We start from the raw sequence: 27783 nt of genomic DNA on the forward strand, positions 1-27783 counted from the left end.
AACAAGTTCTCCATTAAAATGATAATGATTACAGCAGTTACTACTAAGAAAATCACTAGAATCCTACTGCTTTTTATTACATGTAATAATAAATTTAAAAGTTCTCTTATCTTCTCCTCATTTCCCAGACTGATACATTGAATCAAAGAATCAATAAGACTAGGAACAGGCAATTCTTCATGTGAATCCATTTTTATCTGACTCCAAAGCCTGTGTTTAATACAGTGCTTGATGGTCCAATCATGTGTCTCCTAGTATTAAAATATCCTAAATACATATCTTGAGAAAATCACATAAACAAGATAAGGATACTTGTAAAAAATTTTAAATTTTTTGAAAAAAATCTAAGAGATGTAAAAATTGTACGTTTTGGTGGGGTACTATGTGATATTTTGTTACAATGTTTCTGTTACAATGTGATGTTTTGTACAATGTTCAATCTGGTAAATACATCTATCCTTTCAAGTATTTAACATTTCTTCATAGTGAAAATATCCGAAATACTCTTTCAATTTTCTAATAGGAAAATATACAGTATATTGTCTATCTATAGTCACCCTCTATTGAAATACCTTGAATAGCATACCATCTTAATATAAACATTCATGATATACAAGTAATTTAAATATTGAATATATTAGAAAGTAGATTATATTCAGGATTGTATTTACAAAAAGAAAACTTATCCTTTACCACGGAACAATGAAGAGTCAGAATTTTAAACAAAAAGGTAAGGTCAATAGCTTGTGTACATTCTGTCTGAGAAAGTAATCAAATTAATGAAATTACAGTGATTAGATTAGACTATTAATAAAATTGAGGTTGGGACTCTATGAATGGCTTACGGAATTCAATACATGAATATAATAAATACTCATGCTTCCAGCTAGGACCGATTGGAACCAGGGAAACATGCATAAGATAGCCATGGGCCATGAACAATTACTTTTAAAGGATGCAGGATTCCATATTATACGTAGGACTCCCCCTACCTGAGTCACAGATATTCCTTCCATCAGGGCTTGTTGATATGCTCCGTTCTGCTGTCAAATGCCCTACCACTGAGCTATAGCCCCCCACTATATGCTCCGTTCTAGTAGCTCCTCAAGGTTGTTCTGTGAATTAGCTTCCTTGAACAACCAGAAGAAGCTGTTTGCTGAGATGGAAAAAGCCGCACATATCTGAGGTACGTAACTCAAAGCAGTGAAAAGAGAATCCTGGTACACGGTTGGTGGGAACGTATACTAGTATAGTCTTTATGCAAAACAGTATGAAGGTTCCTAAAAGCAATTAAAAATAGAGCTACTGGGGCCAGTGCTGTGGTACAGCAGGTTATGTCGCTGATTTTGATGCTGGTGTCCCATGTCAAATGCCAGTTCTAGCCCCAGACGCTGAGCTCCCCATCCAATTTCCTGCTAATGCACCCGGAAAGGCAGTGGAGAATGCCCCAAGAATTTGAGCTTCTGCCACCTAAATGGAAGACCTGGATGGAGTTCCTGGCTCCTGCCTATGGCTTGGCCCAGACCTGGCTTTTGTGGCCATTTGAAAAGTGAACCAACAGATGGAAGATCTTTCTGTCTGTATTTCTCTCTCTCTCTTTCTCTCTCTCTCTGCCATTCAAATAATTAAATAAATATTCTATTAAATTTTTTTATATAGAACTACAGATTGATGTAGGTTCAGAGGTCACTGACTCAATCTAAACTTTTTCATCAAACTCTATGAGTTTGCATTTAAGATCATTAATTTTGGTTTTCACACACATAGAGTTTTATTCTAAATGAATTTTTCTGGTTTTTAACACAACTCTTTGCAGAGATTTCTACACTATAACTTTAAGATGGCTATCCATCCCACAAGTGTACGTCCTTTTCTATTTGAGTAGGATTAATTATTGAAAGAATTAAATTGTCAAAGCCTCAATTTACATTGATCATTCTATTTTAAGTTGATCAATGAACCAGCCTAAAGTTTGCTAACTACACACTGAATAAAAAGAGGCAGTACTGGGCCAGCGCCGTGGCTTACTTGGTTAATCCTCTGCCTGCAGCGCCGGCATCCCATATGAGCGCCAGTTCTAGTCCCGGTTGTTCCTCTTCCAGTCCAGCTCTCTTGGTGCTTGGGCCCCTGCACCCTCATGGCAGACCAGGAAGAAACACCTGGCTCGCTTCGGATTGGCGTAGCACCGGCCGTAGTGGCCATCTGGGGAGTGAATCAACCTTTCTCTCTGTCTTTCTCTCTAACTCTGTCAAAAAAAAAAAAAAAAAAAAAAAAAGAGGCATTACTGACTTACTGGCACACTTACAAACAAAAGAAAAAACAACACTGGAATAAAAAAACTAACCATCCAGAATGAGAAGAAAGCAAGGGCTTCTTTGTAAGAATAATCTTAGTGTCAGTCCAGTGGCTTGCCCTAACTTTCTTCCTCCTGTTAACAGCCCATTCATTAACTCTATCTGATGACACATTGACTCGATTTTTCAAAATTCCATTGAAACAACTACTGTAATATGTACATCATTACACTGAAAAAGTACCTATTTTTGGTAACTAAAATATATATATTAACCAACTGAGAAGTTCCATTTAGTCTCTCCATTGAAAAATAAAAATTCCATCAGATACACTATTTAGAGGTGGAATATTTAGTGTTCCAAAATCTGTAGGCTGTGCCTACGTACTCAACCAGGATGGGGGCTAGAACAAGCTCTACCTACCATGGGATACAGAGACCGACTATGTCTCCTTAGACCCAAGGCTATATGTGGGAGAAGAGGAAATAATTTCTCTAAGTGGAAAGGATATTCAAACTGACATGTAAATGGAAAACAGAAGTCATAATGAAAAAACTATCAGATGAAAAATCATTTGGTATTAGTGAACTCTTTTGAGAAAAAATTATAAACATTTTATGTTCTATAAGTCATGTGTTTCAGAAAAAAATAAATCATTTATTTAATTTTTACTTTTCATTTGGACTTCCTTTTAAATTTCTGAGACTTCCACATAGACTGCTGCTTCAATTTCCTTTATTCCTATTGAAACTGTAAGTTTATTGTTTTACTTAGCTACATTATGAGTTAAGATATTTATTTTCTATATTTTAATATTTATTTATTTATCTGAAAGGTAGAGTTACAGAGAGACAGAGGCAGAGAGAGAGGTCTTCATCCACCGGTTCACTCCCCAGATGACAGCAACCACCAAAGCTGTGCAGATCCGAAGCCAGGAGCCAGGAACTTCCTCCAGGTCTCCCACGTGGATGCAAAGGCCCAAGGACTTGGTCCATCTTTTACTGCTTTCCCAAGCAACAGCAGAGAGTTGGATTGGAAGTGGAGCAGCCAGGACTCGAACCGGCACCAAGATGGGACACCAGCCCTACAAGCAGCAGTTTTACCCGCTACACCACAGCACAGGCCCCTTTTTTCTATTTTTTTAATTTATTTTTTATTTAGTAAATATAAATTTTCAAAGTACAGTTAGTGGATTACAATGGCTTCCCTCCCCATAACTTCCCTCCCACTCACACCCCTCCCATCTCCTGCTCACTCTCCCATTCCATTCACATCAAGATTCATTTTCTATTATCTTTATATACAGAAGATCAATTCAGTATATATTAAGTAAAGATTTCATCAGTTTGCACCCACACAGAACATAAAGTGTAAAATACTGTTTCAGTACGAGTTATAGCATTACTTCACATTGGACAACACACTAAGGACAGATCCCACATGAGAAGTAAGTACACACTAACTCCTGTTGTTGACTTAACAATTTGACACTCTTGTTTATGGTGTCAGTAATCTCCCTAGGCTCTAGTCATGAGTTTCCAAGGCTATGGAAGCCTTTTGAGTTCGCGGACTTCGATCTTATTCCAACAGGGTCATAGTCAAAGTGGAAGTTCTCTCCCCGCTTCAGAGAAAGGTACCTCCTTCTTTGATGGCCCATTCTTTCCACTGGGATCTCACTTGCTGAGATCTTCCATTTAGGTTTTTTGTTTGGTTGGTTGTGGTTTTTTTTGTTTGTTTGTTTGTTTTGTTTTTTTGCCAGAGTGTCTTGGCTTTCCATGCCTAAAATACTCTCATGGGCTCTTCAGCCAGATCCAAATGCCTTAAGGGCTGATTCTGAGGGCAGAGTGCTATTTAGGACATCTACCATTCTATGAGTCTACTGTGTATCCCGCTTCCCATGGTGGATCATTTTCTCCCTTTTTGATTCTATCAGCTAGTATTAGCAGACACTAGTCTTGTTTGTGTGATCCCTTTGACTCTTAGACCTATCAGTGTGATCAATTGTGAACTGAAATTGATCACTTGGACTAGTGAGATGGCATTGGTACATGCCACCTTGATGGAATTATATTGGGATCCCCTGGCATGATTCTAACTCCACCATTTGGGGCAAGTCCGATTGAGCATGTCCCAAATTGTACATCTCCTCCCTCTCTTATTCCCACTCTTATATTTAATAGGGATCACTTTTCAGTTAAATTTAAACACCTAAGAATAATTGTGTGTTAATCACAGAGTTCAACCAGTAGTACTAGAACAAAACAAAGAGAAAATACTAAAATGCATAAAGTATTACATTGTACATCAACAGTCAGGACAAGAGCTGATCAAGTCACTGTTTCTCATAGTGTCCATTTAACTTCACCAGGTGTCCTTTTAGGTGCTCAGTTAATTGTCACCGATCAGGGAGAACATATGATATTTGACCATGTGGGACTGGCTTAATTCACTCAGCATAATGTTTTCCAGATTCCTCCATCTTGTTGCAAATGACCGGATTTCGTTGTTTTTTACTGCTGTATAGTATTCTATAGAGTACATGTCCCATAATTTCTTTATCCAGTCTACTGTTGATGGGCATCTGGGTTGGTTCCAGGTCTTAGCTATTGTGAATTGAGCTGCAATAAACATTAAGGTGCAGACAGCTTGTTTGTTTGCCAATTTCATTTCCCTTGGGTAAATTCCAAGGAGTGGTATGGCTGGGTTGAATGGTATGGTTATGTTCAGGTTTCTGAGGAATCTCCAGACTGACTTCCATAGTAAATTATACCATGTCACTTCTTGATAATAGTACTTTAAAATATTTACCTATGTATGAGAATACTTCACAGTGGAAATGGAATTAAAAGATAAGCTATTGGGGTCCAAAACTTTTAACATCATGCAGTTTTCTGAAAATGCACATTTTCATGAACTTTTTGAAAATTTCTCATATGCATGGATTTAAAAAAAATTTTCCTGCAAAATAAACTTTTAATTCTATTTTCCACATGCTGTTGAGAGTACCCTTCTAGGATTATTAGTGAAATGAATAAATTCTGAGATATTATAAATATTTTTTCTTTGCCTCAAAATCCTTCTGTCAAGAAGACACTCAACATTTTTAATTTAGTCAAACCATTCAGCAACATCTAGACTAGAAGACTTAACAAAAACTCTAAATAAGGCATTTTCTTGAATTCCAAGAAAATTTAAGATAGGATATTTATATCATTATTGGATTTACTTTTGTCTTATTTTCCTTGGTTTTTAATTACTGTTCGCTAGGTTAGAAGTGAAACTGGGCTCATGTTTACTATAAAATACATCTCATCAGGAATTCATCTTGAAAAAGTTTTGCAAGGACACGTTAAAGGAGTAAACTTCCATGATGCAGAGTATTTTTGTCCGGGTGCAATAAATGTGTGGGAAGGTTTACTTGAACCTGATAGGATGAATAAGAGACACATAGAATTGGAGTTCAATGATTTTTGCTGAGTTTAATATTTATAGACTTGCCCATCCTCCTTCTTCTTTGAGACCAATGTGATCTTTTTGAAGGAATCGCTGAATGCTTCTCTCACTTGCTGGTTTCTCAGAGTGTAAATGAACGGGTTCAGCATGGGAGCAATGGACGTCATCAGCACCGCCATCCCCTTGTTGATAGCTACAGAGTTCTTAGCTGAAGATTTGACATAGATGAAGATGCAGCTCACATAGGTTATGGAAACCACAATCATGTGCGAAGAGCAGGTGGAAAAGGCCCTTTTCCTTTGCTGGGCAGAAGGGAATCTCAGAATGGTCTTGATGATGTATATGTAGGACAGAACCACACACACCAGGGTCAGGATGAAGGTCAGGACTGCACAGACAATCACTAACTGCTCTATGAGCCACGTATCTGAGCATGAAGTCTTCAAGATGGGAGATGCTTCTCTGTAGTAATACCAATTCTTGTTGAGTGGGCTGTTACATTGTTGTTAATTTATAGTTTTAGTAGTTTGTAAAATTGCTCTATATTGCAATTCCTTCATTTGTTTTATGTTTATAATCAACACTTAAGACTGAATTATCTTGTTTTTATATGTCACAATGCCTTGCAATTCAACAAAATTATGGTTTTCTTCTGTATAAGATTTCTTCTGTATTGTAAAGGTGAATATTTAATTGTAATCATTTTTCCATACCTTTCTTAAAAGACTTTGTACTTGATAAAATGCAAACATATAACAACTTGTCTGGATTTTTACATACAAGCTTTGTAGAACCACATTTAGCTATATTTTTTGTTTTACCACTTTGACCAAACATGTTTACATTATTTTGTTCCACAGAGTTGGCTCACTACACTGATAGTAGTTCTGTTTCCCTGCTGGTATGTAATTTATACTCAGCATCCTTTGAGATACACTGCACAGAGAGTATTTTAACATAAAATTTATTTGCTACATGTGAAGAAATCAAGGTTATACAGTTGGAAAAACAAAAATATGTATATATCTCTGAGTTTTCCATCTATTAAGTATGAAAAATACTTTGACATTTGGTATCATTAGCACCAAGTTCAAAGTTAAATTTAAAATAATGAATTTAGTCTCCCTGGGCTTCTATGTATTGATGGCTGTCAGTTTGAGCACCATGTCTACTGAAAAGTCTTCTCAAACTCTGTTGTATATGTGGATGACATATTTTTGCTCCCATGCCAATTAATTGTCACTCCTGTTTGAGCACTTCCTCTAAGAAAACAAGTTTATTAAACCTCAGGACTGCTCTCATTTACAAAAAAACAAAAAACAAAAACAAAAAACACTAGGATAGATCCGTACAGTCCTCTATTTACGGTCAAGCTTTAAGAAATAGTGTTGTCTAAAGACATACATATGCATTTCATTGACTTACATATTAAGTTGAATACTTATATCACTAGTTTTGAACATATATTTTCTAAAATATGCCTTAAATGTATGACCTTCTAAACTGTGGCATTCTCAATATTCCATAAATTTTTATGTCACATTTTATTATAACTACACTGCAAGTGTATTCTAATTTACACTGTGAATATTTAACTTTGGCCCTAGTTATTTAAATGTTTGTATTAAAATACTAGGAAATAGGCCAGTGCCACGGCTCAATAGGCTAATCCTCCGCCTTGCGGCACCAGCACACCGGGTTCTAGTCCCAGTCAGGGTGCCGGATTCTGTCCCAGTTGTCCCTCTTCCAGGCCAGCTCTCTGCTATGGCCCGGGAGTGCAGTGGAGGATGGCCCAAGTCCTTGGGCCCTGCACCCCATGGGAGACCAGGATAAGCACCTGGCCCCTGCTTTCGGATCAGCGCGGTGCGCCGGCTGCAGCGCGCCGGCCACAGAGGCAATTGGAGGGTGAACCAATGGCAAAGGAAGACCTTTCTCTCTGTCTCTCTTACTGTCCACTCTGCCTGCCAAAAAAATAAAAATAAAAAATAAAAATAAATAAATAATATTAGGAAATAACCACTATAAAAATAAAGCATTGAAACAGGTAAGCTCTTCTTAGATACAACCAAATTATATAAAGGTAAAAAGGCAGATAATTAATATTATAAATAATACTTTTGTTATTAAAGAGTAGATGCAATTGCTATAACAAATAAATATGAAGGATGTATAAATTAATGTGAAAATATGAGACCTACCCAGAAGAATGTTTTTAGTTTTCTGAAACATAGTCTGAGTTTCTCTAAATCATAGAAAGATCAATACAAAATTAAAACAAATGGCAGGACGGCGCGGCGGCTCACTAGGCTAATCCTCCGCCTTGCGGTGCCGGCACACCGGGGGTTCTATTCCCGGTCAGGGCGCCAGATTCAGTCCCAGTTGTCCCTCTTCCAGGCCAGCTCTCTGCTGTGGCCAGGGAGTGCAGTGGAGGATGGCCCAAGTCCTTGGGCCCTGCACCCCATGGGAGACCAGGATAAGCACCTGGCCCCTGCTTTCGGATCAGCGCAGTGCGCCAGCTGCAGTGCGCCAACCACAGAGGCCATTGGAGGGTGAACCAATGGCAAAGAAGACCTTTCTCTCTGTCTCTCTCTCTCACTCTCTCTGTCCACTCTGCCTGTAAAAAATAAAATAAAAAATTAAATTAAAAAAATGAAAAAAAAATGGCTAGCTGATGGAATGTCTCAAATCATATACGCCATTAAACATGGCTGTAAGTATAAAATTAAGTATAGATACAAAAATAGGCCACAAATAAAATTTGAATGCATAATTTGCCATAATCTGCTTAAGAGCATGTTGGTATTTTAATAGAAAAGCCTCAATATATGAATAAATTTGCATTCTGAAATTTTACCTCTAGTAAATATGTGTAAGCATAGTTTCTCTAGCAATCAGTAGCCATTTAAAAATTCCCAATGAACTGAATTTATGCATTGATGTGATCATATAATTGCTAACGATGAAGGTTCTTTTAAGTATTGGTGATAAATGTATATATATTAAAAACTGAGTGTTTTAAAATATGAACAAGTGTTCCAAAAACATTTTATGCATCATGATGGGCTTCTGTGTTTATTATTATGAAAGTATTTTATGTAATTAGTGAAAGAATATGCAATTAATGTGAAAAATGGAAATCTCATTTATTTTTTGAAACCTCAAATATTCATATATTTATTTAAAATTTGAAAAAGTTACTTGTGATGCTTTTAATGATTTTGTGACTACTTTTTATTCGTTGAATATAACGGTTAGTGGTGAATCAAGTCTTTGGTTATAGAGTGCACTGAATGCACACCTGAAATAATCAAAGAAAAAAAAAAGAAGGAAAGGGGGATTGAGGAAAGAAGAGAAGAAGGAATGGCAGTAGGGGTATTGTCTTAGAATTATACCTATAAATCAGTTCTCTTTACATTAATAAAAGTAAAAATAAAATAAATTGACTTCCTATGAGTGAACTTGATCATCTTTTCACTTGCTTGTAGTTTGTAGAATGTGCCTATTTTCATGCTCTTTACTGTTTATGTGTTGAATTCTTTAGTTACTAGAGCAGTTAAGCCTTTGACTATCATGTAAATTAAAAAATATTATTTGCAAAAAAAATATTGAGTTTAAAAATGTAACTTGCTTTGAGTTTCTAGTATTTTCCTATTTGGTTATCTTTCTTTAATGGCTGAGGGAAAAGAGCAGATGGCTTCATTTTGTGATTTTTTTGTCTTTCAGACAAGATTTGGAAAAAAGAACAAGCAAGGCAGGATTGGTTTTGACCACTCTGTATCTGCAGTCCCAAGTTGACCTGTACCTGTTGCTACCACTGCGTCTTTGTGTCTCCAAGGACACTGCCCCCACGGCAGCATCTTCCAGGATGCTGCCCAAGTTCATTACAAAGACTCATTAGTGAAATTTGAACATGGGTCACCAAGGACCTAGTTGTTTGTTATTTAGTTTAAAATTTAGCAAATAAATCAGATGTAAATCTTTATGATGTACAAGCAATTCACCCTGCCCAGAGAAGTCATAGTATTGAGGCTTTGAAAGCAAGAGAAGGCAATATTTGAAATAATGTATTTTCAACAAATGAGAGCAACAAAGTATTTCCTAGGCAAAAACAGGACCAATATCCTTGGTTAGAAAAGCGTCCCTGCCAGCAGTGGCCAGAGGAAGTTGGGGATCCTAAAAAACCCGGATGAGAAAATTCCACACAAACCTTTGCTCTCAGGTCTCCCGCATCATATTAGCCTTTAGGACTCGGATTAAAAAGTATCAGTTGAAGCTATTGTTAACTTGCAAAACAGTAAGTACTCTCGCTACCTCATTTACTCTCACCTTCCATAAATCTATACGATGATTTTCTCTGGAAACTGTGGGGATTTACTGAAATCAAACAGAATTATTTGAAATGTTATCGAAAGATCCACAAATCTGTCTGAGTTGTATTTTTGGATGTTCCTTTATACAGTTACAAACAGGTAATAGTCAAGATGATGAGAAGTTATCTCTGTCACACCCTCACTTGCCTCTTTAAAAGAAAAAAGTGTGTATCTTCATTAAAAATCCCCATTTATGATAAATTACCAAATATTAATGACAAAATTAGTTATCTTTGCACTTTTTTAAATTGTAAACTTCTCTGCAGGATGTAACTAGTTTCTTAAAAATTTCCTTTTAAAAGCTAGGATTCTCAGCCAGCGCCCTGGCTCAGTAGGCTAATAACTCCTCCTAGTGGCGCCGGCACACCGGGTTCTAGTCCCAGTCAGGGTGCCGGATTCTGTCCTGGTTGCCCCTCCTCCAGGCCAGCTCTCTGCTGTGGCCAGGGAGTGCAGTGGAGGATGGCCCAAGTCCTTGGTCCCTGCACTCTATGGGAGACCAGGAGAAGCACCTGGCTCCTGCCTTTGGATCAGTGTGGTGCGCTGGCCGCAGCGCACTGGCCCCGGCGGCCATTGGAGGATGAACCAATGGCAAAGGAAGACCTTCCTTTCTGTCTCTCTCTCTCACTGTCCACTCTGCCTGTCAAAAAGAAAAAAAAAAAACTACGATTCTCAAGGAGCGAAATAGAAAAAGGAGTTCTGAAATAAGGACTGTTACCCATGGGTACAGGAACAAGTGTGCTACCATGCAATTGCTGTAGGAGTCACTGGGTTCACAGGAAATGGGCTGCGGACAGAAGGAAGGCTAAAAAGAATATCCTTTCCTCAAGTAAAATGGGCCAATGTCATTATTACAGTGTGTCCCTGTGGTTCCTGAGATGGTCATAGGTCTTCAAAATCATTATCACTCTCCTTCCCAGTGACTGCTACATAAACCTTGGAGTTTACCTGTAACAATTTACCACAGCAAACAGGGGACCCAGTCCTGATTTCTGGAGAAAATGACTATTCCAGCAGAACAAATGACAGTCATTCAATTAAATAAGCTAACAGAGTTCAGTTGGGAAATTTGGTGGAAAATGTGCCTTCTATTCCCCTACTTGAGGGAAACTCACACACTGGAGATACTAATTCAGAACTGAAAAGCATTTGGTTGTCCTAATAATATTAAGTGTGATGGCTGACGGGAAACTAGAACAGCTATTAATCCAAACCAAGAAACAGAAAGCCCTTAACTCCCATTTTCAAATATTATGAAAATATCCACCAAGGAGGCAGAAGTAGAAAATCTAGGGCAGGAGAGGGGAATGTCCAACTCACCGGCTTCTATATAAGACTTACAAAGTCATTTGGACTGGCTCTGCAAAGGCAACCACAGGTGAGACTTGAAATTCAATCAATGTGCACCATGGTAATCTTTAATTTGACAATTATATGTGACTTACGAGTGATGTTAAAAATATCCAAATGGCCCTTGGCAGAAGAGATTCCCCATTTCTGATCTAGGGGAAAGAATTTTGAACTACAGAAGCCAAGGATGAAAGTCTTACATGTGGACTGATCAGATGAATACAATATTCCATGTGCAACTGTGTGAATTCAGATATCATAGGAACCAATTTTTTTCAAATAATAGTGTTAACGCACTTGAGAAGAGATAAATAATACTTTACAAAGATTTGATACCACATGCTTATGGAGAGTTGCAGGAAAGCAGTGATATAAAGTTCACAGACATTGCATTGGTAAATGTACACATAAGTTTTTATTTTTAAAGGCAGAGTGGACAGTGAGAGAGAGAGACAGAGAGAAAGGTCTTCCTTTGCCATTGGTTCTCCCTTCAATGGCCACCGTGGCCTGCATGCTGCGTCCGGTGCACCACGCTGATCCCATGGCAGGAGTCAGGTGCTTCTCCTGCTCTCCGATGGGGTGCAGGGACCAAGGACTTGGGCCATCATTCACTACACTCCCTGGCTTCAGCAGAGAGCTGGCCTGGAAGAGGGGCAACCAGGACAGAATCCGGCACCCTGACTGGGACTAGAACCCAGTATGCTGGTGCCGCAAGGCGGAGGATTAGCCTATTGAGCCGCGGCGCCGGCCACATATATCCTTTTTGTTGAAATTATATATCTGAGAACTATGATGTTATATTTTTATAAAAGCATGCATTTTGAAGACATTATAATAATTCTACAAAACAAAGAAATCATAATGGCATTTTGGAAATTGGTTTAAACTTCTGGTGCATTCAGAGAATTATTTTAATATAAGTGTAATTTCACAATCAGAATTCACAAAAATGAAGAAGTATTGAAAATTGTTATCCATGAATACAGAGGGCTAAAATTAAATGGAATAAAATTAAGTGCACTTATGAAGTTAAAACATATTTGGAGAAGTATTCCATGTAAAAGATGTTTGTTTGTGGGTCTGAATTCCATGACTGCAGATTTGACTATCTTACTGAACAATTCTACAAAGAATCCAAAATCAGCACAAATATAGAATTGTTCCCTGCTTTAGAGATAAAGCATGGGAGAGGTGACACTTCACAGCTTATGCAGAACAGGTGGTAATAAGTGCAGCGTGGGGAAGTCTCTGCAACACACATTTTTTAAATAATTTAAGTCAATCACAGAGCTGTTTCAAAGTGAAAGCCAAACAAGATAGGAGACAGCTGTTAATATGTAGATCAATGAACTAGCTATGTGTGGATTTACACAATGTTCCCTACACATTGAATGTAAACCTAGGACTGTTGGTTTGGGTAGCTAAGCCAGTTTTATAAAAAAGAAAGGCACCAGGAACAAGTTTTAACAAACTTCCTTACTAAGAGGAAGTGCTAAGTAACAATTACTTGTCATGTGAGCAAAAATGAGACATCCACACAGACAATGTAGTTTTACAAGGCTTTCTTTTTAAACTTTTATTTAGTAAATATAAATTTCCAAAGTACAGTTAGTGGATTACAATGGCTTCCCCCCCTTAACTTCCTTCCCATCCACACCCCTCCCATCTCCACTCCCTCTCCCATTTCATTCACATCAAGATTCATTTTCAATTTTCTTTATATACAGAAGATCGATTTAGTTTATATTAATTAAAGATTTCATCAGTTTGCACCCACACAGAACATAAAGTGTAAAATACTGTTTCAGTACTTGTTATAGCATTACTTCACATTGGACAACACATTAAGGACAGATCCCACATGAGGAGTAAGTACAGAGTGACTCCTGTTGTTGACTTAACAATTTGACACTTTTGTTTATGGCATCAGTATTCTCCCTGGGCTCTAGTCATGAGTTTCCAAGGCTATGGAAGCCTTTTGAGTTCGCTTACTTCGATCTTATTTAGACAGGGTCATATTCAAAGTGGAAGTTCTCTCCTCCCTTCAGAGAAAGGTACCTCCTTCTTTGATGGCCCATTCTTTCCACTGGGATCTCACTCACAGAGATCTTTCATTTAGGTCCTCTACTTTTTTTGCCAGAGTGTCTTGGCTTTCCATACCTAAAATACTCTCATGGGCTATTCAGCCAGATCCGAATGCCTTAAGGGCTGATTCTGAGGCCAGAGTGCTATTTAGGACATCTACCATTCTATGACTCTGCTGTATATCCCGCTTCCCATGTTGGATCATTTTCTCCCTTTTTGATTCTATCAGTTAGTATTAGAATACACTAGTCTTGTTTGTGTGATCCCTTTGACTCTTAGACCTATCAGTGTGATCAGTTGTGAACTGAAATTGATCACTTGGACTAGTGAGATGGCATTGGTACATGACACCTTGATGGGATTGTATTGGAATCCCCTGGCACATTTCTAACTCCACCATTTGGGGCAAGTCTGATTGAGCATGTCCCAAATTGTACATGTCCTCCCTCTCTTATTCCCACTCTTATGTTTAACAGGGGATCACTTTTCAGTTAAATTTAAGAAGGCTTTTCAGCAGAAATGATGCTCAAACTGAAAACCACAAATGAGTAGCTGGACACAGGCAGTGCATGGAGACCATATTTCTATGTTAATTTGGAAACTATATTTAACATTCCAAATTTGATTTTGAACTTCATGACAACGATAGAATATGCTAAAGCATTTTCCATACTTAACAGACTGCAAACTTAAGAGAGATATGCTTTTGTTTTTCCAGCTGTATATCCTGGGACCTAAGATTTCTTCACGGTAGCAAATACATTGTACTCTAAAATACTCCTTTGAGCGGTGTATCCCAGTGGACACCAAGCATAAATTACACACAGGCAGAGGCACAGGACAATCAGAAGAAAGAGCCAACCATATAGAAGTTGCTGCTTAAAACTCAAAACACAATAACAGGAACACATACTTGGCCACAGTAGTACAATATAAAATAAAGCCAAACATGGATCAACAAAGACTGCATGTAAAATCCAGACAACCTGGTACATATTTACATTTCATAAAGGACAAAATCTTTTAAGAAAGATATGTGGAAATCATTACTTCTAAATATTCACATTTAAAATACAGAAGAGGCCTTAGACACACACAAAAAAACATAATTTGGTTGAATCATAAGACTCTGTGACTCAAATATAAAAACCAGATCACTCAATCTTGAGTATTGATTATAAATCTAAAATAAATGAAGAAATTGGGATATAGAGCAATTTCAAATATCATGAAAGATCCACTAAAATAATAAACAATGAAATAGCCAGCCCACCAGAGAAGTGGCAATATCAATTACTACTTAGGGGAAACATTACAAATGAATAAATTGGCCGACTCTGTTAGTCACTGTTTCTTGCTACCTGGTTTGGACACCACCTGATCCATATAAAATATCTATAAATTTGATTTGATGAAGACAGAGGAAAATTCAGTAGTCAGTGATGAAAAACCACACAATAACAGCCTTCATCCTGTTGGGACTGACAGATGACCCTCAGCTTCAGGTTCTGGTCTTCCTGTTTCTGTTTTTCACCTACATGTTGAGTATAACCGGGAATCTGACCATCGTATCCCTCACTCTTTTGGACTCCCACCTCAAAACACCCATGTACTTCTTCCTACAAAATTTTGCCTTGTTAGAAATTGCATTTACATCCTCTTGCATCCCTAGATATCTGTACAACATAGCAACAGGTGACAGGTCAATTACCTACAACATTTGTGTCGTTCAAGTGTTCTTTACTGATGTCTTTGGAGTAACTGAATTTTTCCTCCTGGCCATCATGTCCTATGACCGCTATGTGGCCATCTGCAAACCCCTGCATTACGTGACCATCATGAGCAACCAGGTATGCAGGAGCCTTGTCCTCTGCTGCTGGGGGGCTGGCTTGGTGATCATACTTCCCCCACTCATGCTGTTCCTCAATTTGAAATTCTGTGACTCGAATGTCATTGATTATTTTTTCTGTGACGCGTCTCCCATCTTGAAGATTTCATGCTCAGATACGTGGCTCATAGAGCAGTTAGTGATTGTCTGTGCAGTCCTGACCTTCATCCTGACCCTGGTGTGTGTGGTTCTGTCCTACGTATACATCATCAAGACCATTCTGAGATTCCCTTCTGCCCAGCAAAGGAAAAGGGCCTTTTCCACCTGCTCTTCTCACATGATTGTGGTTTCCATCACCTATGGAAGCTGTATCTTCATCTACGTCAAATCTTCAGCTAAGAACTCTGTAGCTATCAACAAGGGGGTGGCAGTGCTGATGACGTCCATTGCTCCCATGCTGAACCCGTTCATTTACACTCTGAGAAACCAGCAAGTGAGACAAGCGTTCAGCGATTCCTTCAAAAAGATTGCATTGGTCTCAAAGAAGAAAGAGAAGATGCAAGTCTAGAAAGAAAAATCTGACTAAGCATAAATCATTGAGCTTCAATTCTATTTGTCTCTTTTTGACCTGATCTATTCAGGTCAATCTTCCCAAGCATTTATCATACCCAGAACAAATGCTCTCCACCACAGATACTCAACCCCTTCATACCTCTCCATCCTCTTCTAGGATAAATTTCTTTCTTTTGGTGGTGGTGGTGGGGGGGGTTCTTTGTGTGTGTGTGTGTTTGTTTTTAAATTTTATTTAATAAATATAAATTTCCAAAGTACAGTTTATGGATTACAATGGCTTCCCCCCCATAACTTCCCTCCCACCCACAACCCTCCCATCTCCCACTCCTTCTCCCATTCCATTCACATCAAGATTCATTTTCGATTCTCTTTATATACAGAAGATCAATTTAGTTTATATTAAGTAAAGATTTCAACAGTTTGCACCCGCACAGAAACACAGTTTACTGAGTACTAGTTATTGCATTAATTCACATTGTACAAAACATTAAGGACAGAGATCCTACATGAGGAGTAAGTGCACACTGACTCCTGTTATTGACTTAACAAATTGACACTCTTGTTTCTGGCGTCAGTAATCACCCTAGGCTCTTGTCATGAGTTGCCAAGGCTATGGAAACATTTTGAGTTCACCGACTTTGATCTTATTTAGACAAGGTCATAGTCAAAGTGGAAGTTCTCTCCTCCCTTCAGAGAAAGGTACCTCTTTCTTTGATGGCCTGTTCTTTATGCCGGGATCTCCCTCACAGAGATCTTTCATTTTGGTTTTGTTTTTTTTTGTTTGTTTGTTTTTTTTTTTTTTTTTTTTTTTTGCCAGAGTGTCTTGGCTTTCCATACGTAAAATACTCCATGAGTTCTTCAGCCAGATCCGAATGCCTTAAGGGCTGATTCTGAGGCCAGAGTGCTGTTTAGGACATCTGCCATTCTATGAGTCTGCTCTGTGTAGCATAAGTTTCTAATCAAAAGATGTGATAGGATTTTGCTAGTAAATAACATGCTAACTTCACTTCTAATGCAACAAACAAAAATTGAAAGCCAAGAAAAATAAAATAAAAGAGAATCCAACAACAAAACACTCTATCTTAAATTTTCTTGTTGTCACAAAATAATTGATTTAAAGTTATTGTTACCTCTTCCAGTCTAAATTTTACTGAATAGTTTAATTTATTAAATGAAAAAAATTTGATAGCATCCTTGGCAGACAGAATTTCAGTCAAAGAGAAAAAATATCATAATATCTTTTAACTTATTTAGCTTAACTGATAATTCCTATTAGGGCACCTCAGCTAACTTATGGGAAAATGGAATTAAAAGACAATTTAGGGGCCAATGTTGTGGTTAAACCTCTGCCTGCAATGCCAGAACCCCTTTATGGGCACCAGTTGGAGACTGAGAATTTGAAATACATATATCTGAAAATATATTATATTAATATATTATATATTTAGAAAATGCTTATACTTTGAAATATATATATATATAGTAACTCTAATGAAGTTTTTTTGAGATCAGCAGAGCATTGCTGTTAGAATATGCATGCCCTGTCAAATCATGGGCATATTCTAGGATGCTGGGGTGAGGGAAAATTTTCAGTGACAGGACTGAGGAGGAGTGCGGCTGCTATCTTGAAAAACAATCTCTGGGGGCCAGTGCTGTGGCACAGCAGGTAAAGCCACTTCATGCAGCGCCAACATCCCACATAGGCGCCAGTTCGAGTCCTGGCTGCTCCACTTCCAATCCAGCTCTCTGCTGTGGCCTGGGAAAGCAGTAGAAGATGGCCCAAGTCCTTGGGCCCCTGCACCCATGTGGGAGACCCGGAAGAAGCTCCTGGCTCCTGGCTTCATATTGGCACAGCTCCGGCCATTGCAGCCAATTGGGGAATGAACCAGTGGATGGAAGACCTCTCTCTCTCTCTCTCTCTCTCTCTCTCTCTCTGACTCTCCTTCTCTCTCTATGTAACTCTGGCTTTCAAGTAAAATAAATAAATCTTTAAAAAAAAAATCTCTGACCACACAAAGGTGTCAGTCTGAGACTGAAGAGAGAGTTGCTGGGTAGCTGTTTTTACAGAAATACTTTTGACATAATATTGCAGCAGCCTCTGTGCAACGTTGTGGTTCTGGTGGTCTTCTGTGACAGCTGCTGTCAGGTAATAATGCTTAAAACTGTTTCTTCACAATCTCTGGCTTTGTTTTTATTTCTATTGGGGTTAACACAGGTGACTTGGCTTTCTCATTTTGACTCTTTTTTTATCCACATTCTTATTTAATGCATGAATGATTTAAATGCATGCAATTTCTAAGTGTATACCCAAATTCTTCGTAGTTTCCATTTGAAAATAAAAAGATATGTCAAGAGGCTTTTCTTTACTACAAACATGCTTAATATGAAACAGTTGACCCTGTGTTTATTGCACAGAAATATACAAGTAAATCAGTTTTTTGTCCTCTGATCACTCTGAAAACCAACATCCAAATTAAGAACAAAACAATGTAAGAGTTATGTGAATATTATATCATTTGGTATATAGTTATATAAAAAAAAGAAAAGAGGGGCTGATGTTGTGGCATAGTGGGTGAAGTCACAACCTGTGACACTGGCATCCCATATGGGAGCCAGTTTGTGTCCTAGCTGCTCCACTTCCAATCCAGCTACCTGTTAATGTGCCTAGGAAAGCAGGGAGGATGGCCCAAGTGCTTGGGTCTCTACCACCCATGTGAGAGACCTGGAAAAAGCTCCTGGTTCCTAGTTCGTGGCTTCTGCTCAGCCCAGCCCTAGCAATCTCTGTCTCTCTCTCTCTCTCTCTTTATCCTCCTCCTTCTCCTCCTCCTCTCTCTATAACTTTCTCTTTCAAATAAATAAGTAAGTCTTTAAAAATTAAAAGAAATAGAGAGGCGGGGAATAGTGAGGACTTGGGATACTAGAAAATTATGTATGAATCAGCTATCAAAACAAATTCCCCTGAACATTGCACAAGCAGTCACCATTTGCAGAGCAGTGGAAAAATATCTTGAAGGTTCTGCATAAAAATACATACTACCAAAAAAATGCACATACAAAATAGAATATCATTACAGCTTGATACAGAAAATCCAGTGACTTTTGCTCTGGAATTTTCAGTTCTGGGAATACCAATTCTACCAGGATATTCCAATTGAATTTTTTTTCATTTTTGATTTGTGGAAATGTCTTTGACATATTTTAGAAGTTCAATACCATAAGTATCACCTCTTAAGGATGGTCAAGAGCTAATGAATTTTTTTCTGTTTTTGCTTTTCCTGGAAAGTCTTTCTTTCTCCTTCATTTGTGAAAGGCATCTTCACTGGATAAATCATTCTGGGTTAACAGAGGGTTTTTTTTTTTTTTTTCCAAAACTTGGGGTATATCTTTCGATTCCCTCCTGGGCTGCAAGATTTCCATTGAAAATCTCCTGTCAACCTTAAATAGTGATGGCTAGAGGCTGGGAAGGGTGGGGGACTGGAGGTTGGAGATGGTTGGTAATGGGTACAAAGACACAGTTGGGTGAAAGAAACGGGTTCTGGCGTCCACACAATAGTAAAATAATTATAGTCACCAAGAAAGGAAACAGAATGGCTAATAGTCTCATGTGATTGGATTACATTATAGATAACTGTTGAAATATTACACTATACCCCATACAAAGTATAAAGTATTCCTTACCAATCAAAAAATTTTAAATAAACTAATAAAGAAAATTAAGTACAAAGCTTTAAGATCTTGTGAAGATATGTATGTCCTCTGTAAATTATGACTCAAAGTACTGATTTTCCTCACTTTTACTATTTCTAGGCTTTAAATATTGTGCAGCTTCTCTGGAAGCAAAAATATTTCTCCATTTACCTTAATTTCTGGGACAGTAGAGAGTAGCTTCAGGATTCAATTTTCCACTGATATTCCCCTAATCTTAAAAAGACGTCTTCTTGAGTATTTTTAGACTTTTATTTGTTTATTTTCTTTTTATTTGAAAGGCAGATATAGAGGAAGAGAGCTATCTTCCACATTCTAGTTCACTCCCCCAAATTCCTTCAACAGCCAGATTGTTTCAGGTCAAGGGCAGGAGTTGGGAACTCCATGTGAGTGGCAGAGACAGCTACTTGAGCCATCAACTGCTACATCGAAGGTTACACAATAGCAAGAAGCTGGGATCAGGGGTGAGTCAGAATTCAAATCAGGCACTCCAATATGGAATGCAGCTGCCTCACACAGCACTCTTTTTTTTTTAAATTGGAGGGATAAGGGTACCCTCTTTTTTTATTATTTGTTGGTTCCCCTCCAAATGGCCACAACAACTGTAACTGCGCCGATCCAAAGCCAGAAGCCAGGAGCTTCTTCTGAGTCTCCCATGTAGGTGCAGAGGCCCAGGGATTTGGGCCATCTTCTACTGCTTTTCCAGGCCACAGCAGAGAGCCAGACTGGAAGTGGAGCAGCCAGGACTAGAACCAGCACCCATATGGGATGCCGGTGCCACAGGCAGAGGAATAACCTACTGCGCCACAGCGCTGGCCCTAGCACTTTTTTTTTTAATATTTATTTGTTTTTATTTATTTGAAAAGCAGAGTGATGGAGCAGGAGGGAGACAGGGAGGGAAATCTTCCATCCACTGGTTTCACTCCTCAAATGACCACAGCCAAGCCAAAACCCCATGGAGTCTCCCATGTGAGTGACAGGAGCCCAACCGTGTGGGCCATTTTCCAGTGCCATCCCAGGTACATTAGCAGAACAGTTGGATGAGAAGTGGAGTAGCTGGGACTTGAATCAGCATTCCTAGATGGGTAGTTGGCACTAAAACACCAATGCTCCACATTGTTTCTTAATCTCCAGGCCAACATCTGCCCCGATTGAGGATTTTTTAACAACTTTATTAAGGCATATATTATAAAATACAAGGGTTACAAAAGGAAAACACCCATGAAGCCATTACCCAAATCTAATAATGAACATATCCATCGTGTACCCCCATGTAGCATTTCCTGCCCATCCCTTCCCACCCACCCACCACCAATCTAAGCCACTAATTTCTATCCAAATATATTTGTTTACATTTTCCAGAGCTTCATATAAGTAGAATCATACAGTATATTCTTTTTACTGTCTGGCTTCTTTCATTCAGAATAATTATTTAAGATTCACTTGATGTTTTGTGTATCCTTAGTTGATTCCAAGTGATTGGCTACTACTAGTATTCCACTGCATGTAATAACAAAATTGGTTTATCAATTGGTCTGCTCCCAATTTTGGTCTGTTAAAAATAAAGCTCCTTGGGGCAGGCATTTGGTACAGTGGTTAAGATGCTGGTGAGGATGCCCCCATCAGAGTGCCCAGGTTCAAGATCAGGTCCACTCCCTATTCCAGCTTCCAGCTAATGTACACCCTGGGAGGCAGTAAGTGATGGTACAAGTAGCTGGGTCCCTGCCACCCACGGGAGAGACCTGGTTGGCGGTTCCTGCTTTCAGGCTTCAATCTGGTCCTGTTAGCTGTTGGAGGTATTTAGGGAGTGAACCAGCAGATGAGAGCTCTTTCTCTTTCAATTTTACTTTCTCTTTTGCATGCTCTCCCTTTCTCTCTGACTTTCTAATAAGTAAAATAAATAAAAACTTTTAAGTAAGCATTTGTATTTCTAAAAAAAAAAAAACCTGCTATGAAAATTTGTTTGCATGTCTTTATATTCTTTGTATGGACATATGCTTTCTCTTTTCTTGAGTAACTATCCAAGAGTGATGTGGCTTGGCTGGTGTCATGGCTCACTTGGCTAATCCTCCCCCTGCGGCGCCGGCACCTGGGTTCTAGTCCTGGTTGGGGTTCTGGATTCTGTCCCCATTGCTCCTCTTCCAGTCCAGCTTTCTGCTGTGCCCCAGGAGGGCAGTGGAAGTTGGCTCAAGTGCTTAGGCCCTGCACACGCATGGGAGACCAGAAGAAGCACCTGGACCCTGGCTTAGGATCTCCCATAGCAGCCATCTGGGGGGTGAACCAATGGAAAAAGGAAGATCTTTCTCTCTGTCTCTCTCACTCTCTCTAACTCTGCCTGTCAAAAAAAATAAATAACATTAAAAATTTTTTAAATAAAATATAAGCAGGTAACAGTCAATGATATTGAGGTCAGTTCACTATTCAACATCTATAATATCAGAGTTCTCACAGAAGCACAGCTTTAATGATTCTGTATCTGAATGCTCCACAGTGAGCAGGGCTACAGTAGTTACCACAGAGAAGCAATGCTCTCTCTCTACCCAGGGAGAAAAGCAGATTAAGGAGGGAGAGCCGGCTGCAGAAAAGCATTCACTGCTCTCAAGGTGACCTGGTGGAAGTACAGGTGGGCACCTACATGCCATGGGGTTGTCCTAGTCCTCAGGTAACCACGGGCAAGTCATTGCATCTCCTGTGTGACATTGACCATAATTCCTGGGCTTACCTCTGCAACTTACACACATGGTTAGAGCAGGCACAGGCCCCCGCTCAAGAGGGAAGGAATGTTGTAAAGCAGCGTCAGGACACTGAAGCCCTTCACATGACACAAATATTGAAGCGTCCAGGAAATCCTGCAGGGGAATTTACTCTTGGAAAGTACTGATTCAGTTTTTTTATTTTTTATTTTTTTTACATTTTGAAAAGTTGGTGCAGTGTTTTATAAGCATTAGTGGAGAAGCAGAAGCTATAGAAAATAGCACCACAAATATAGAACTGCAAAGCCCCTGGCTTCTGTATTCAATCCTCTGGGGAGAGATGCACCAGTGTAGGAAACCAGTGTCAGTGACCACGCTCTCATTCGTCCTTGAGCAGTTCAGACAGCAGAAGGCAACTGTTTTCAGGAGTGAAGATAACGGCAGTGAGCAGAGGATGCTTCTTCATGAACAAACCCTCCTCCCTGGCAATACAAGCAAACCTCAAAAACAAAACAAACAGTAAAAAGTTACTATATAGTGAATTAAGTAACAAATGTGAAATGCCAGCAATGCTTAGATTTATCCCAAGCAAAAAATAATTTCATGTGGAATTTTTGACTTCAAATTGTTATTAAATCTTGGGGCATGGAGATAGATATCTGGCAGTGTGAAGCATGTACACACTGTTCTAGTTAATTAGCAAAACTTTGATCTGAAAAAAATAAGTATGTTCTCGGGGTAATGTTAAAATGGAAATAAGAATTGGTTGCTCTAAGTGGCCCCTTACCAAATACTAGTGTTTTCTGTGTTCCAGAACAGAAACAACTGGCCTTAAAGTACATAGAAAAGAGTTATCAGAGGAAAACTGAGACAAGAGAGATCACTCATGAGAAATGATTCACTCAATACCTGGTGAAGCCTATTTTTTGGATGATAATAAACCTGGGGAAAGAAAAAGGGTAAGTGTGATCATTTCTACATTTAATTCGCATTGGTGCAAAAATATTTTAAATGCGTAATTTTTCATAATATAAATTCCCTGAACTTTTGAAATATCCCACATATTGGATATTATTCTGAGAACAGTACTATAGAATTTAAGCAATTAGAAGTGCAAGACAATATCTGTCGCTCCCCTTCTTCGTGGAGGAATGACACAGGACCCTGTGTTGTTCTTTCGTCTGCTCGGCCCTCCCCGGGTTTGCTGCTGGTTCTTACCGGGTTGGCTACCGACCCTTCCACCTCTGTGGAAGGGCGGTTCCCCCTGCCACTTTCCCCACTTCTGCGGGGGAGCGGCACACCGCCGGCCAGCTCTCTCGGGGGCTGCACAGGTGTTCCCTCAGACGTTCCTGGTGCATGTTGTCTCTCTCCTCCTTTATAGTCCTCTTCCACCAATCCCAACTCTGCTACCCACACGCCGAGTACGCTGCTCTCCTCCAATCAGGAGCAGGTCCTACAGTTTATTGGTTGAACTGGAGGCAGCTGTGTAGAAGCTTTTTCCTCCTCTCCCAGCGCCATATTGTGGGAGAGCAGATGCATAGAATAAGTCTTAATTCCAGTAACTTAGTCTAGTCCGAGTTGCTCCCAGTTGCTCCCCACAGATCCCCCTTTCTTTTATTTTTGGCGTTGATACGCGCCTGTCTTCGGTGCCCCGCGGCACACACTCTGCTCTGCTTGCTAGAGTTGCCCACAGGTGCTTACAAGCCCTACCAGTCAGGCAAACCGAATCCGGGTCCTCTCTTCGCCATGTTGTGAGGAGGTTTTTAGGCGCTGATGCATGCCTGTGTTTGGTGCCCTGCAGTGCATGCTCTGCTCTGCTAGAACTGCCTGCAGGTGCTTACAAGCCCTACCAATCAGGCAAACCGAATCCAAGCCTTCTCATTGCCGTCTTGTGGGGAGACTTATTGGTGTTGATAACGTGCCTGTCTTCGGTGACCTGCAGCTGCCCACAGGTGCTTATCGTCTTACTAATCAGGCAGACCGAATCCAAGCTCTCTCATTGCCGTGTTGTGGGGTGGCCTTATTTTTCTGTTTCTCTATCTCTGGGCATTCCTATTTCTCCTATTTTACTTCTATCTGCCAGCATTCCTATTTCTCTCATTTTACTTCTAAACTTCTGTTTCTCTTATCCCCGCGGCTTCCTGGCGCCCGCCCCGAGGCTGCTTCTCGGCGCCTCCCCCGCAGCGGCTTCCCAGCTCTGCGCGGCTTCCCGGCGCCCGCCCTGCTGCAGCTTAACGGCTTCTATTCGCGCCCCGTGTGCTCTCCCTACTTGTGCCCCACGCACTCTCTCTGCGCGCGGCAGCTTCCGCGAGTCACACAGCCTAGCTCACGTTTCCACCACCAGTATTCAGTCTAAGTCCCCCGGGCTAACCTGGAGAATTCAACCTAGCTCACGTCTGCACCTCTCGGTTTGGCTTCCCGTCTTTTGCTCCCCGGGCTAATCTGACGGATTCCAACCTGGCTTACACGTCTGCCTCTAGTTTTAGCTTTTCACCTTTTGCTCCCCGGGCTGACTTGAAGAATCCCAAGCTAGCTTACATCTCCACCTCAGCCTGCCCCCGCGGCTTCAATTTCCCTAACATTTTTCTCTACCCGGTATGTTTCCTAACTTTTCTTCCAACAATATTCCCCTCTCATTTCTCCTGGCTTCTCCCCACAGTCCGTATCCGAGTCTAAGTTTCTTCTAGGTTTCACTTTCGCTTTCGACCTTAGAGATTTCTCCCAGCTTCCCCCCATAGTCCATATCCGAGTCTATGCCTAGGCTTTTGATAGCTTCTTCCGGCACCTTTTCCGTCCGGCTTTTCCCTAGGCTCTTTGCTAGTCTCTCTCTTCAGTATTTTCCCACTGCTTCCCGTTTCTTCCCTCCTAGGTTTCCTATCCGAGTCACGGCACCATTATGCCGCTCCCCCTCTTCATGGAGGAACGACACTAAACCCTGCCTAGGCTTCATATCCGAGTCACGGCACCATTATGTCGCTCCCCTTCTTCGTGGAGGAACGACACAGGACCCTGCGTTGTTCTTTCATCTGCTCGGCCCTCCCCGGGTTTGCTGCTGGTTCTTACCGGGTTGGCTACCGACCCTTCCACCTCTGTGGAAGGGCGGTTCCCCCTGCCACTTTCCCCACTTCTGCGGGGGAGCGGCACACCGCCGGCCAGCTCTCTCGGGGGCTGCACAGGTGTTCCCTCAGATGTTCCTGGTGCATGTTGTCTCTCTCCTCCTTTATAGTCCTCTTCCACCAATCCCAACTCTGCTACCCACACGCCGAGTACGCTGCTCTCCTCCAATCAGGAGCAGGTCCTACAGTTTATTGGTTGAACTGGAGGCAGCTGTGTAGAAGCTTTTTCCTCCTCTCCCAGCGCCATATTGTGGGAGAGCAGATGCATAGAATAAGTCTTAATTCCAGTAACTTAGTCTAGTCCGAGTTGCTCCCAGTTGCTCCCCACAAATATCTACTAAATCTATATTTGTTAAGTTACGTAATCAAAGAGAGGAGCCTAGGAAATGTAAACATAATAGAAACCAGTAAGAAAAGAGATACCCAGATTAAAACACAAAGGTAAGTTGAAAAGTCTCTCATTCAAAACACATCTTAAAATTCTACACAGCAAGCTTCTCATCTAAACTGTGTTCTGCACACCTGGCAATGAGCACAAATTTTCGACAGAAAGGAGTTGCGAGGAAGAGTGACGGTGAGAGCAAATGAGGAAAAAGTTGTTGAGAAAAGAAAGCACAAGTTTAAACATTAGTGATAATGCTACTACTCAAAATCCTATGCAGTGGATTTTAGAAGAGCATATGAAAGTGTGCCAGTAGCATTGGTGTTATTTTCACAATTTATCACTATCCAAATTACAAAGAAAGGCATTGAAGTGCTCAAAAAATTAAAGATGTGGCTATGGCACATGTTTCAACAAAAAACGATCAATGCAACCCTGTGTGTAAATAAAATAAAACATGAAATGAGAATTTAAAACACTTAGAAAAGGTTTCTTAAATGTTGCAGTATGGTATACATTAAGTATTCAATTATCGCCTAAATTATCCCACAAAAAGTCACAGTGAAACCTGTGCTACTATTGTGATGGTATTATTTATAAACTAACACATATTGTGTGTCCTACAGTTTGGCACAGTTTGATGAGCAACTAATTATTGCTGGCTGATGTTAACACCAAGCCCCTCATAGCAAATATCTGAATTGCATATGCGGATTGGGTAGGAGTCAGTTATGAGAAACCACACAGTCACAACGTTTGTCTTGCTGGGGCTGACGGATGACCCCCAGCTGCAGGCTGTGACTTTCATCTTTCTGTTTCTCACCTACGTGTTGAGTGTAACTGGCAACCTGACCATCATCTTCCTCACCTCCATACATTCACACCTGAAAACGGCCATGTACTTTTTCCTACAAAACTTCTCCCTCCTAGAAATCTCATTTACAACGACTTGTATTCCCAGATACTTGTACAACATATCAACCGGTGACAAGACAATCGTATACACCGATTGCTTCATTCAAATCTTTTTTATCGATCTCTTTGCTGTCACAGAATTTTTCCTCCTGGCCATCATGTCCTATGACCGCTATGTGGCCATCTGCAAGCCCCTGCATTACGTGACCATCATGAGCAGCCAGGTCTGCAGGAGACTCGTCCTCTGCTGCTGGGTAGCCGGCTTCTTGGTCATCCTCCCACCCCTGAGCTTCATCCTCCCACCCCTGAGCTTGGGCCTACGTCTAAAGTTCTGTGACTCTAATATCACTGACCATTTCATCTGCGATGTGTCTCCCCTCCTGAAAATCACGAGCACAGATACACGGTTGATAGAGCAGATAGTCATTGTCAGTGCCATCCTGACCTTCATCATGACCCTGGTCTGTGTGGGTCTATCCTACATATACATCATCAAGACCATTCTATGATTCCCCTCAGCCCAGCAAAGGAAGAAGGCCTTTTCCACCTGCTCCTCCCACATGATTGTGGTCTCCATCACCTACGGCAGCTGCATCTTCATCTATGTGAAGCCCTCAGCAAAGCAGTCAGTGGTCACTAACAAGGGTGTGATTGTGCTCACCACCTCCATCGCGCCTATGCTGAACCCCTTCATCTACACCCTGAGGAACAAGCAAGTGAAACAAGCCTTCAATGATCAGTCAAAAGAATTGCTTTCTTCTCTAGAAGGAAGAGAATGTACTAACAGTGTAAAATAAAGTTTTTGCTTAAAATTTAAGCTGTATTTAGAAATGTTAACTAGCTTCCTAGGAAGAAAAATCTGAAGATTATATATCTAAATAAATAGTTGCACTTCCGGCCTGCACCACGGCTCAATAGGCTAATCCTCCGCCTTGCGGCGCCAGCACACCAGGTTCTAGTCCCGGTTGGGGTGCCAGATTCTGTCCCGGTTGCCCCACTTCCAGGCCAGCTCTCTGTTGTGG

General features: G+C 40.2%; 2 protein-coding genes and 1 pseudogene across 2 annotated transcripts; 2 read left to right on the forward strand and 1 right to left on the reverse strand.

The window, feature by feature from the left end:
• Positions 1–5773: 5773 nt before the first annotated feature.
• Positions 5774–9629, reverse strand: LOC149123482 (olfactory receptor 6C2-like). The gene is made up of 2 exons (XM_089309063.1): positions 9550–9629; positions 5774–6239 (listed from the first exon to the last, which is right to left on the reverse strand). The coding sequence occupies exons 1-2, from the start codon at positions 9627–9629 to the stop codon at positions 5774–5776; spliced, it is 546 nt and encodes a 181-aa protein (XP_089165189.1).
• Positions 9630–9933: 304 nt separating this feature from the next.
• On the forward strand, positions 9934–15945 carry LOC138844479 (olfactory receptor 6C2-like). The gene is made up of 2 exons (XM_070053170.2): positions 9934–9958; positions 14990–15945. Exons 1-2 carry the CDS (start codon positions 9934–9936, stop codon positions 15943–15945), a joined length of 981 nt encoding a protein of 326 aa, XP_069909271.2.
• A 10632-nt stretch (positions 15946–26577) lies between these two features.
• On the forward strand, positions 26578–27558 carry LOC138844491 (olfactory receptor 6C2-like; annotated as a pseudogene).
• The last annotated feature ends 225 nt before the right edge of the window (positions 27559–27783 follow it).

Source organism: Oryctolagus cuniculus, chromosome 11, assembly GCF_051225735.1.
Source record: "Oryctolagus cuniculus isolate XC-2025 breed Fujian yellow rabbit chromosome 11, ASM5122573v1, whole genome shotgun sequence".
Taxonomy (NCBI): Eukaryota; Metazoa; Chordata; class Mammalia; order Lagomorpha; family Leporidae; genus Oryctolagus; species Oryctolagus cuniculus.